At 38.1% G+C, this 13,747-nt stretch overlaps 1 protein-coding gene and 1 non-coding gene across 2 annotated transcripts; both read left to right on the top strand.

Moving 5' to 3' along the window:
* Nucleotides 1-683: 683 nt before the first annotated feature.
* Nucleotides 684-5,741, top strand: LOC122075572 (probable WRKY transcription factor 3). Its single transcript, XM_042640645.1, has 4 exons — nt 684-1,269; nt 2,298-2,989; nt 3,080-3,238; nt 5,073-5,741. The coding sequence occupies exons 1-4, from the start codon at nt 847-849 to the stop codon at nt 5,350-5,352; spliced, it is 1,554 nt and encodes a 517-aa protein (XP_042496579.1). The 5' UTR covers nt 684-846; the 3' UTR covers nt 5,353-5,741.
* A 728-nt stretch (nt 5,742-6,469) lies between these two features.
* Nucleotides 6,470-6,542, top strand: TRNAK-CUU. Its single transcript has one exon. It is a non-coding gene; the product is annotated as a tRNA-Lys (tRNA).
* Nucleotides 6,543-13,747: the final 7,205 nt, after the last annotated feature.

The raw sequence follows: 13,747 nt of genomic DNA, 5'->3' as shown, positions 1-13,747 counted from the left end.
CACCCCCCCCCAAAAAAAAAAATCTCAATTCTAGTCGAGAATTAGAATTGATATTGTGATGCACATGTTTGGCTCCAATTCTTAAAGCCAATTCATAAAATTAAGCTAGAATTGAGAATTGGCTGGAGCATTCAGAAACAAGAATTAGAACTAGAGTTGCCTATATTTGGTATAATTGAGAATTTAATGTGACCTTAGTTAAGTTCTTATGATTTTTGGTGGGATCCACTTTTTTTATCCAATCTCCATCTAACGAGAAACAACAAAAACGACCCCATACGGTTGGACTATCCGTGGAATAGACTTCAAGTGTTGGGGGCCCACTAATAGACCCAATTGTACAATCCAAACATTAGCCCAAAGCAACAACGCTACTTCTTGTCATTATGATATCATTAATCAATATTAAATTAATAAATAAATAAATTTAATTAATTAATAGTAACAGTTACTGCAAATCCAAGAGCCGTGAATTATGGTGTGTGAAAGAAAACATGAAGTTGTCGGTTATTAATTAAGTCAATGCAGAGTTGCAGAGTCAGATCGTGGCACGGCAGCATTTATTTAATTTTAGATTTGATTTGAATTGAATTTCTACCAAAAAAATTATTTAATTAAAAAAAATTAATTAATTGTTTTAATTTACGCGCCTTGGAGTCGTGGACTTTTTTCTGTCACTTATTTCCAGATCCAAAGAAGCAACCAAAGGAAATATGAGCACAGAGGGAAAACCCAGGAAGATCTTCTCTCTCTATCTCTAAAAGTCTTCTCGGTTGATCGGTTTCAGAAGAAAGCCCCTATTAATGGCGGCTTAAGAGTTTAGACGAAAAGAGAGAATTACCAATAATGGCAGAAAACGAGGGAGCTTCAAGAGCAACTGCTCCTCGTCGTCCCACGATTGCTCTACCGCCACGTTCATCGGTGGAGAATCTCTTTATCGGTGGAGCTGCTGGTACTAGCCCAGGTCCCTTGACGCTTGTTTCAAATTTCTTCTCAGATAATGATCCTGAGTCGGATGTGCGGTCGTTTTCGCAGCTACTCGCTGGGGCTATGGGTTCGCCGCTGGCAGTTACGGGGTTCAGACCAAGTTATTCTATGGAGAATTCTACCAAGGAAAGAGATTCGGAAGATGGAGGTGAAAGAGAATCACGATTGAAGCAGAGTCGTCCTTTAAGTTTGTTGATTGCTCCTTCGCCTTTGTTTACTGTTCCACCTGGTTTAAGCCCTGCTACTTTGCTTGATTCACCTGGGTACTTCTCTCCTAATCAGGTAATTAGTAACTGAAGAAATTTATGTTCAACTCATTTGGTACCTCTGTTTCTATGCTCGATGTTTTCATCTTTACTGGTTTGATTGTAGAATTCCGATGTTTACTTCTTTTGTTGTTTTGAGATTGCGGGCTATGAATGGGGCAGCGGGAGTTGAGATTATAAATAAACTGCAGGTTTGATTTTTGGCTTAAAAAATCAGATGCTTATTTCTTTTGCTATTTTGATTGAATTTTGAGACAAAAGCAAACAACTGTGTTCAGATCACATTTTCTATACAGAATTAGGGATTTTTTTTTTGAACTTTTTGAACTTTCATGACTTCAGTACTGGCTTAGTGAATCAAATTTGGCACTCTATTTTGAGATTGGGAGGCATGTAAATAAATAATTCAAACCATGGGTCTCATGTGAGGGTTTAGAAAGAATGCTCATTTATGCTCTACAGTTCATATAGGCTTGAATCATCTGCGAAACCCACTTTTGGTTGAATTGTAGGTTTCTACATGAACATTGAGTAAGCTTCATTCATGTGTGTTGGGAGCTTTGTTATTTTCTCGAATTGTAGTGGATCTTGAGATTCGAACCAGATAGTAGAAGTTCTTGGCATCTTCGCCAACATGGAAACTCCAACCTGCTGGTGTGAGACTAATAATGTTTGGAGTTCTAATTTGTTGTTATCCTGCCCCACTAGTCTGTTTTAACTTGTCAGAGTAATCCCAATTTGGTAAAGTTATTATCTAACTTGGTAAGTTTATCCTAGAATGATTTTGTAAGGGACTATCTCTGAAATTACTCGGTATTTTATATTGTGTACTTTTTGTGTTGTTGCTTCTTGCCTGACGGTTGTGTAATTGGAAATTATGGTTATAGAAGGTTGTTATTGCTAAAATGATTTCCAAAAAATATCCAGATTGTCATGGGTGGCCGTTTTAATTCCTCGCGTTATTATTCCACATTAATATCTAGAAAGCAGTGAGTCATAAGTGGTATCAGGCATTTATTTTTGTGCTCAATGGCATGTCCGTAGGGGCCCTTTGGAATATCCCACCAACTTGCCTTGGCGCACGTCACTGCTCAGGCTGCTCAGTCCCAAGCTCAGATGCACCGGCAAGTTGAATACCCATCTTCTGTACCAGCTCCTCCAGCTTCACTGGAACAGCATCCATCCTTTCCTTCCGATGCAACTACAAATGAGCATGCAACGTTATCATCAGATTCCAAAAGTGCTATAAGGGAACCATCAGAAATGTCTCATTCTGATCAGAGATCCCAACTTGTTGCTGCTGATAAGCCTGCTGCTGATGGCTACAATTGGCGAAAATATGGGCAGAAGCAGGTGAAGGGCAGTGAATATCCTCGGAGCTACTATAAATGCACGCATCTCAGTTGTCCCGTCAAGAAAAAGGTTGAGCGTTCTCTTGATGGCCAAGTAACTGAGATTATCTACAAGGGCCAGCACAACCATCAACCACCTCAATCAAACAAGCGTGGGAAAGAAAGTGGAAATCCACATGGAAACTCGCATCATCAGGGGAATCCTGAAGTTGGTTCTCAGTTTCACTTTGAGGACTTAAACAAATCAAGTGAGATATCTAGGAGAGATCAGGAATCTAGCCAAGCTACGCACGAACAATTGTCTGGAAGCGATGGTGAAGAAATGGGTGATTCTGAAACAAGAGCAGATGAAGGGGATGAAGATGAACCTGATCCTAAGAGACGGTAATTTTGCTTCTGAAGACATGCATCTTTCATGCTTGAAGGTTTTTAGTTTTATTGTATTTCTAACAAAACCTTGCTCTTATTGTTTAGGCACACAGAGGTACGGATTTCAGAGGTGCCTTCCTCACACAAGACAGTGACAGAACCCAGGATTATTGTGCAGACAACCAGTGAAGTAGATCTTTTGGATGATGGCTATCGGTGGCGGAAGTATGGCCAGAAAGTGGTCAAAGGGAATCCTCATCCAAGGTTGTAAATTTGTCCCTTCTCTGGATAATTGTAGAAAGTAGTAATTTGTTGCTGCTACATTGCATGATTTTTTTTTTGGCAAATCCTTTTTTTTTTTTTTCCAGGGGTTAACTGTTAATATTTTTCAAATGGATTGAAGGATTTGTTTCTTATATTCTACACTCCAGCTTCATAGAAGAAATGGAGAAAACTTAACTTTTAAGAAGAGAAAAATTTCATGAATCTGATTTGATAATTAAAATTTACAGAGAAAATTAGTCTGTGATGGGATTCCAAATTTCTGCACTGTTGTTTGTTGTCTTTGAAGAGTTGTACTTCATCTTTTGGTTTCTTGCTTTGCTGACATTGTTATTGTTTTCTTTCCTCATGCCTCATTTGAACTGCTGTGCTTTACCATGCACACCCTGTAATGAACCAAGTAGAATCAAATGTCCAAATCTCTCTACCTTTTTTCTCGTTTCTCACCTATAACTACCTCTTTGAGGCAGCTAATAAATCTTTGATTTTCCCATGACTGAGGTCCATTTTCCCTTTTTGCCATTATCAGATCCCTTTCATCAGTTCTGTGATTGGTTTGTTCGACATGTAAATACACAAAAAAGGATGAGCGTCTATACATGGCTCAGAAAACACCTTGAAAAACTTCATATTACCCATATGAGAAAACACAGGACTATCTTTTCCAGCTTTTGCATATTTCCACTGTTACTAACTTCTCATGACTCATGCTATGAAACAAATCCTAGTATCTCAAACATGTTGCTCTAACTAGCCATGATAAGGTTTCTTGGATTAGGCGATTCATCTCAAACATGTGGCTCCAGCATTCAGGAATCAAAATTTTGTCCCTCTCCTCCTCTAAACTCTAAACCTACCTGGCCCATCCTTTGATGTGTGCTGATATTCCTGTGAATGAGTTGGAAGTTGTATATCTTCTTTCTTATATGAACTTCTGCCTATCAATACTTTTGACTCTAATGTCTAACTCCATGACAACTGATGACCAGATAAAATGGATTATGTTGTCCACATCCTTATTTATGTTGTGCTACTTGAAGATCCAGGGATATTGCTGCCTACGAAAATTAATCAGTCTTTTGCTTATTTTTCCGCATTTTTGCTCTAATATCAGTCGAGCATTCTTTCCCCATCCCTTTTCCCACTTGTTCTTCTCTTTCTGAAAATGTAACTTCGGTTTCCAAAATTTTGCCAATTGGACATGGAATTAGGCAAAAGCTCTTCTTGTCCTTATAAAATAGAAAAAGATAACTTTTCTTTCTATATTTTTCATTTTGAAAAATTGTTGCTTTATGCTAAATTAAACCTAGATGTTAAACTTTATGGATGCGTCTGCCCCATCAGGTCTTTCATTACTTGTCAGCTCTAATCTGTTGTCTCTGTACTCTAAACATGTATTTGTCACTGTCAGGTGGTCTCTGCCCTAAACTTAGCCCTTTGTTGGTTCTTCCTTGTAGTAACTTGTACATTATTCATCCAAAAAAAAAAACTTGTACATTATCATAACCAAGGCTAGCCTTTGATGATTCAATTTTGTTGATGCTTCAGCTAAGCATAGCAATTTTCGTTCAGGCATTTGCTGTTTTCAATGACTTCAGAGAATTTACTGAAGGATATTTCAAGTGTAGCCCCCTGTTTGTAATCTTTATTAACTGTGAGCTTGGCATACTTGCTTTAAAAGCCATTATGTCAATAATATAACATCGTAGCTGAAAACAGCATTGGATGATTATGCATGTAAGCATGTTCTCTTGATATGATGTTATGTTCTGTATTCCCAATGCTTATTCCTGATTTATCTGATTATTCTCTGTAGGAGTTATTATAAATGTACAAATTCTGGATGTACTGTCCGCAAGCATGTTGAGAGGGCTTCTGGTGACCCAAAAGCTGTCATAACGATGTATGAAGGGAAACATAATCATGATGTGCCGGCAGCTAAAAACAGCAGTCACAACACAGCCAACAGTAACATGCCACAGTTAAGACCACAAACTGTTGTGACTGAGAAGCATCTCTTGCATAGAACAGATATTGGCAACAATATTCAACAGCCTATAGCAGTACTACGGTTAAAAGAAGAGCAAATTACTTAAGTTTTGTGAGTCCTGATGACAAGAACAAAGGTTACAAAGCACAAAGTGGATGTGAAAATTGACACCCAAGCAGGTGGTAGCTGTAAGCTTCCTTTTTTGTGTAGCAAAGTTCATGCCATAGGTTCTCACGATTCTCTACCAACTAAAAAAAGAAGCATACAATTTGAAAAAGGAGAGAAAGGACCAACTGAAAGCTGGTAAGAAAACATGGATTGAGCACTGATTATTGCAGAATGTAAACTAGTTGTGCATGTTATTGTATCCAATGAGTGATGATCTCATATGCGTTTTAGGTGCTGGTTGCGATTCTGTTCTTTTGTACATGGGAATTCAGAAATGATGTTCTATATTGTCTTATTTGGTAATGGCTGTTGCAGTTTTTAGTCCCATCTTCCTGACTGTGGTGGCGAGCAGCCTTGGAAGTACAATCTTGAATCCTGGATTAGAGGAAGTTGATAGTTTAGGTTTAGTAGCAAACCTCCTACCTTTGGCTACTTAATTTGTGTTGATCAAAGAAAATTTTATTTCCGTTGAGGTAGTTAATTACATTTATAAATCATATTAAGTTTCAGCCATGGCCACCTTATACTGGGAAGGACAACCTCTGTAATTCTTTGAGTTGATAAAGGTTTGGAGAGGAGCAGATTTGGGGTGGGCTTTTATCCAATCCTTACCTGAACCTGAATCCGGACCTTCTCAGAATTTAACCACGTGTCCCAAGACGATAAAAGAAAAAGATGGGACCCAGTTTTCCTCAGGCCACAATGAACAATGACCCTTAATTATGGATGGGTGTCATGGAACAGTGTATCTTCAACATGTCAAGGTTTTATATTACCCAACTTAGGGGAAAGGGTACCACTTCGTACACTAGGAGTTGTCTTCATGCCAGCTTATAGTTAAATGAAGATATTGCTTCTTGTTATTGCTCGCATTGTGGAAAAAAAAAGACGACTTAGAAAAAACATTCATAAGCATGGTTTGAGGAATTGGATCGAATTGATATCAGCCAACGTGGATACTGATCGTTGGGAATCCTGTAAATAAAGATGCGGGTACTGCAACTGTTAAATGTTCTGTCTAATTTCTTAGAATGTTATAATTTGTGAGGATGTATGCCCGTCTAGCTCAGTTGGTAGAGCGCAAGGCTCTTAACCTTGTGGTCGTGGGTTCGAGCCCCACGGTGGGCGTTTTCGAGTCTAAAAATTGGGACAATAATTGCAGTTCTTTTTGCTAGGTCCTTCATTAGTTAAGGGGGAACCCTCTCACGGTAAAGATGAATTTCAAGAATCTATTGTTTATTAAGGGCGAGTGGTAGCAGCATTATATATTACAATCTTATTTTCACTTTCTTTTAATATAAACCATTAATTTAATAAGAATTAATCTAAACTGTCAATTAATATTCTATATTGTAACTTGTTCCCAGTTTTTAGGATCCATAATCGTTCTAACTTCTTCTCTTCGTCTCACGACAGAATTTTTTTAACTTCTCAGACTAACTTTTCCATTTCAAAGAGTCGTTATTGATTCATAGTTTGAAGCTCTATTTCCTTTTGTTTATGGTGAGAATCAATGGAAGATCGAGTTCTCTACTCTATCTTCTTGAATTGCTTCCTTCTAAATTAAGTTGCGAAAAAAAACTCTTTGTTATTGAAAAATTCATAATTTGAATTTGCAAATAATTCTTTGATTGATAGCAACGCTCACAACTTCTGATTTGATAAACAAATCTCTAAACATGACGGAAACACATGGGATGAGTCGGGATGAGGTTTCAGAGCTGGGATGTGGTTTGGAGGAGATGACTTGTTGTCACCGTCACAATCGGTGTCTGTTAAAATGAGAGAGAAGGGTTTCAACGATTTAGATTATATGTGGTTAAATCCACAGCTATCTATGAATAACGCTTTAGGATACACGTACGTACCGTGACTTCTTTGCCGTTTATTAAATATTATATTTCTTATTTTAGTAGGGAGAGGGGTTTTTTTTTTAGGTAGAAAGAGTTAGACGCGTTCACTAATTGGATATAATGGTGCACGAAAGAATCACCTTAGTAGGCACATAGAGTTTTCCCACGTGGAAGAGTAATGTGGTAAATCTGATCATTGGCATGTACCAAATATGTATATTCGTGCATGCTTTTTGATATTTCAACCATTATTGGGTCTCTCTTGATGTTTCAAATATGTACCAATTTTATTAGGATGAAAACTTAACATATGAACAAGATACCTTGTGTCACACCCCGTTCACACAGAACATGACCGGTGACCGAGTTAACTCCGGTTAACCCAAACCTGTCAGGATCATCTGATACAGTACCCCACCACAGCATACCCACATCTAAGATAAGTGTTCAAAAGATCAACGGAAGACTTAAATTACCTGTAAATATCTCCAATATACTTGATACCCAAATTGTAGTATATAGCTAAATACATGTGGGCCCGCAGGCATGATATTTACACAAAAAGAATAACAATTTACGTATCAAGTACACAAAAGGGGAGGTCATCAAAAAAAATTAAAAAACAAAATCCTGTACGGTGTCATTACTGCGGTCCCGCAGCACAGTCCTCGCACATGCAATCAACACCGTGCTCATACTCCTCAAGGACCCACCAATCCTCAACAGGAAACTCGACTGTGGGACCCGACTCCTTATTTTCAGGTGGGTGACCTGCAAAATCATCTAAAAGATGTGTGCAATGGGATGAACTCACTAGCTCAGTAAGTGAAAAGAAATACCACACAAACATTCACATCCATATGCATTATATGCTATGCAATTAATTTTAAATCTTATCCACATAAACATTACTAAGTCTTAGGTTATGTGTTACTCACAACCACAGTGCGCGTATGCCCTAGGTACGAGTCACGAACTGCATCCCGCGATACGCCCATAGGGTTGTCGGAGAAGGCCCACCGTGAGTTGCTCAGAAAAGTAAAGCATGCTGACTACCGGCTCTCAACATAAAAGTAAATGACAGAAATGTAAAGGTGCTAACCCCGTCAATTTAAAAGCAGTACGATTGGCCCTCTTGAATATACCACTGAGGTTGTCGACTGTCCTAATGACCTACCGGGCATATGTCTAACAGTCACAGTGACCCAACAACCGCGACCATTGCTTCCCCCCAAGTGATAACCCAACACCTCAACCCCTGTTGGGAAGGGTCGTAGCACAGGGAATGATAATCCTAAACCGCATGCTCCTATATGACAAAGTACGATTGCATAGTGCCACTGCGTCCCATACCACGGGCCACCAATGCACTCGTTTTTAAACCGATTACGACGTCTAGTCTAATAATGCATCATGCATAGTAATTCAATCATTTATCATATAAGCACATCAATCATTTGACATATAGAATGTAAAGTACAACACACATATCATAAATCATTTGTTTATAATGTACAAGTAATGCATGCGAATGGCATACGAGGATGACTGATCAACACATAATTTGCATGATGATATGGCTAGTCTAGATACAATTTAATGATGCAAAAACAAGCTTAAAATAAAGTCAAATGTCATCTCCCCACTTACTTGTTGGGTACAAAGCTCACGTTCGGTATGGGTGAGATCCAGTGTGAGAAATGTAAATTCTAGTGGAACCTATTATAAGCAAATGAGGTTAGTATTTCACCACCTTGGGGTCAAAATTAACGAGGTTTGATGTTTAAATCATGTTTAAAATCATAAAAGAATGTTGTCCTCCCGCTTTGGGCTCATTCGGGCTCAAAAATCTGACTGGTGGGCCAACAGGTGGGCCAGACAGCCCACCTGTCCTCGCCCGTTGGTCCAACAGGCTGGCCAGATAGCCCGTTGGTCTTCGTGTGCCTGTTGGAATTTAGGTTGTGCCGGAATAGGTTTGCCCCTACAGGCGGGCGGCTTCGCCCACCTGTGGGGACAAAAATCTGTTTTCTCCTTTGAAACGTTCTTCAACCTTGGGAAAACCAAATGGGGCTGTTCCAATCACATTTTCCATACATCTAAGGTCTTATAATATGATTCTAGCCTAGATCTAAGTTAGATTTAAGGATTGAAAAGCAATCTTACATTCTTTGTTCAATAACTCTTCCAAAACCCCAAAATCACCTATTAACTCAAGAAATCACCAATGCTTCTTAAATCTTGTAAACACTTATTTAAACCTTTAAAATCAACACATAGACTATCTATTAAACCTTAGATTCATCATCTTAAGTGGGATTAACAAGATCTCAAGAAACTTTACTCAAATCAAGGGTTTCACTTGGGGTTTTGTGAAAGTTTAAGAAGTATAGCTTTCGCTCACCTCAAATCTTAGGTCTCGTGTTGGAGATCACTTTTTCGGTGCGGATTGAGAAGACCAAACCTCAAAGTCGCTTAAAATCATTTCTTCCTCATTTTCTTTTCCTTTTTTCTTCTTCATTCTCTTTTTCTTCCTTTCTTTTCTCTCTCTTTTTTACTTTTCTCACCCACTCTTTGATGCATTAAATGAGAAAAAGGAAAAACACAATAAGTACTATTTATATTAGAGAATATCTAGTAACCACATGGGTGGGTCACACTGGTGGGCGGGTTCGCCCGCTTGTGACCGCCCACCTGTTGGTCAAAACTTAGTCAAACAATTGAGATTTCGATGGAATTCGACTCTCGGCATGTATCTCACTCTCGACACAAGATATATAATACGTATACACTTTAAGATACTGCTACATACCAGCATTACTCATACACGGCCTTATGATACGTGCATGTACACAGCTTGGGTACACCCGTCTCCTTTGGCACTGACTCGGACTTGCCTGACCAATCTGTGTTCAAAGTCACCATTGCCATCATGGTCCATAGGGAACCCGCCTTAACCCTCTTTAGTTCGGGTCCTACATGGTTAAACCGGGTCAACCATGTAAGTAGATCAGGTTTTAAAAGTAGGGTATCACACCTTGGGACCTACCTATTAACAAGAATTCAGCCCTTTATAGAAATTCTTTCCTTTCTCATACGAAAATTAGCTAGATCCATTAATATAGAGCAAAGCTTTTTATGAAAATTAGCCAGGTCCATTAATAAGGTTGTAAATAAATATACAATCAATAGGCGAGAAATTTTAATAATGAGAATATATTCGGGGAAAAGACTAAGATTTCTCTTGGTGGTTGGATTAAATAAATAAAAGTGAAACAGAAGATCATGGCAAGGAACAATTTTCTATATATTTGGATATTTATTTTCTTGTGAACCCTCTATACATGGGCTTAGTACTGGATTATAGACTAAGCATGAGGTCTCCTTCAGTGGCATTTAGGGTTTGAGGGACTCAAACTGGAGTCAAGGACATTACTATTTAGGACCCAGCAATTAAATTGAATCTAATTTAGATAGAAAGATCACCTGCAAGAGGCCAAGCTTCAACTATAGTTTGATGCTTTTATTCTTTATTTATTTGAATTGAAGACCCCAGCTTGACAAGTGGGTAAAGTTTGGTGGGTTTCTACCATGGAATGGACCTTCAAAACCTGCCTCTACCAACTGATAACCAACCAACCACACCACTTGTATACCTGCTTGTCCATTAAAAGGGAGAAGAGGTTTTAAAAGGAGATAAAGAAAGAATTGCAGTTTCTAATTAAGAAGAGTGCTATGGTATTTATTAATTACAAGTCTTTCAATGCTGGTTGGTTCTTCATTGTTGGTCCATCATGGGATTACACCTGAACCACTAAGAGTTGAGACTGCTTTTCTGGTGCATTTGAATATTGGGTTTTGATTTTGAGCTCAGCCGCATGGTTATGGTGGTAGCTCTCATTCCTTCAATATCAAACCAAAACTTAAAAACTAAAGGAGTACTCCCATCCTCTATGCTCCAATGAATCGAGTAGAAAATGAAAACCTATAACAATGCAGAAAAGAATAGAACTCGCAAATAAACAATCACATAATGTAAAGATTTATATGATTCGACAAGATTGTCAATGTCAACAGTGAGATGAGATCTAATTCACTATCAATTTAGAATAGGAGAACAGGGTAATAGCTGCTCATCCTCACACGTGTCGAATTAATAAGAATGAACAATCAATACAAATTTATAGCGAAATCTAAATGGGCAATGATACCAAAATAACCATGTAGGGCTAAGAAAATTTTAAACTTGGGGATCTAGACCTTGCAATTCTTTAGCAGAGATGAGTTAACAAGATCTTGCTCTCACAAATATACATGGTGGGTTCTACCATGGCAGAGGACCCAGATTAGCCATTGGCAGTGGTCAGGTCAAACACTGCTGCTGTTCTTAGCATTTTCCTGAACTACTCTTCACAAAGGGTCACAATGGATTGAAACCCAGTCTCCACGATTCATTTTGACCCCAAGAAATAATCTTCTCCCAAACACTAACACGTCAGGAATTTTTTACTTCTATGGAATTAAACGCCCCTAAACGTTTGTTGCAGGGGAAGAAATTTTTCCAAGTTTAGTGTATCATTTTCATTGACTAGACCGTTAGTTGTGAATGAATAGTAGAGATGGTGGGTCTTCAGTTTGTCTGAACACCCAGGATTTATGCTTTAATTACTCCTTGAAATCTAAGACAGACCTGTAAACCCCACTAGTACTAAAAATTCTTTTCCCATTTTGATTAGCTTTAAAATTGAAAGACAAGTCATCTCGTCTTCTAGCTTCCTTATTTATCGGTTTAAGTCCAAGAAAAAGGGTAACTTCATTGACCAAACCCAAGAAAGTTGAGAAAGCAAAGAAGAATGTTCCATGTTTAATTAAAGTTTAAGGTTAATTAAATTTGAAGAACAAGTCAAAACAATAATCTGTCCGTATGCCGTATTGTACTGCTAATCACTTTAATCTCACTAATCCTTAAATTAATGCTTTGCTTCAAGACTAAATAAAGATCTCTGCAAAGCCAAGGACTGTGGGCCGTGGAGGAAACTTAATTAACTTGCAAAGAGCTTCCCCTTCCCTTCCTCTTATCCAACCCTAAAAAACCAAAGATGGGTTGTTTGATTGTCATTTTCTTAGCCACAGTTATATGGTCATATGTGCTTTGTTTCTCCTCTGCATTCATTTGATCAAGCTATCTTCTATCACTACTTCATAAAATATTTGTAAACCCATTTACATAGAGGCCCTTTTAGTGCTATCTATATTGAAGTTGTTGGATGGATAATCATTGCTACCCACTACTTTGATTATGTTGTTGACCTCCCCTCTCTCTCTCTTTCTACAGTACTTCTAATGGAGATATAATATAATACTTATAATGTGAATCCATTAAGTGTAGTTGGTTTGGTTAGAGAAAATTGACTTCTCTGTCACATAATTACAATATAGAGACCTTACAGTAACAATATATTGTGGATTTATGGTAGTATATTATGCTAAGAAGCCAGAACCACAAGCTTCTTTGATCATCTTCTATAAATCATCTTCTCATAGAAAAGGAAATAACATCTATTGACCCTTGTCCTTCAAGGTAGTTTAATGGTGTATTATGGTTCTGGTTAATTAAAAAAAAATGAAAATAAATACAGGGGATGGGTCTTTCCATAAAAGAAGGATCGAGTGAAGTAATTATGGAGAATAAAATTCCTGCATGTGCCATGAAAACAAGAAGCATAGATGAAGAAGATGAATCTAACAAGGATCTGGAAAAGAAAAAGGATTTTAAATGGAGAGAGAGAGAGAGCGAGGTCATAAATGGGTCTGTAGGCCAGGGGGGCAATAGGTCATGCGTAAGGAAGGAGAGTCGTGGAAAGGTAAAGGGCTAGTCCTTGATGGTCTTCCCTCTATTTCGATTACTCTGTTCCCACTTTGTCTCTTTGCCAGCCTTCTTTAATAATTCCACCTTTTCTTTTTTTGACTTGTGCTTTCTCACTTTCTCTCTCTACCTCTTTTCTGTCATCACTGTTCCTTTCCCTCTATCTTCAGTCTTCGTCATTCCAATCTCTCTCTCGTACTGTTAGTAAATATGTGTTCGTTCATTGGGAACCAAAAATTTATGATTCTGATTAATGGAAGGAAATGAAGCCAATTGTCAACCAGAGATCGAAACCTTTTGTATATATATAAGTCCTCTTCTTTCATTCATAACGGCTACATTTTCACATTATCTTCTTTCTCTCTTTCCTTCTCTCTCTCCCTCTCTGCGTCTTTAAAACGGTAGACGGGTTCGGACCCCACGGCTTCCACTGGCGTTGATTTCGCTTTGTTTGTTACGATCATTAAAAATCTCAATGCTTCAATCCTCCGTGAATTTCGCTAACGAGAGAGCACAGAAAGAGAAAGAAACAGGAGGAGAAGTGAAAGAATAGAAAATCGACAGCTCGGCAGTTCTCCTCAGAAAAGAAAAGAAAATCCCTTTTTTTTTTTTTTTTT

The sequence above is a fragment of the Macadamia integrifolia genome, chromosome 4, assembly GCF_013358625.1.
Source record: "Macadamia integrifolia cultivar HAES 741 chromosome 4, SCU_Mint_v3, whole genome shotgun sequence".
Classification (NCBI taxonomy): Eukaryota; Viridiplantae; Streptophyta; class Magnoliopsida; order Proteales; family Proteaceae; genus Macadamia; species Macadamia integrifolia.
Note: the sequence above shows the minus strand (reverse complement) of the source record. Positions and strands in the feature narration are given on the sequence as shown.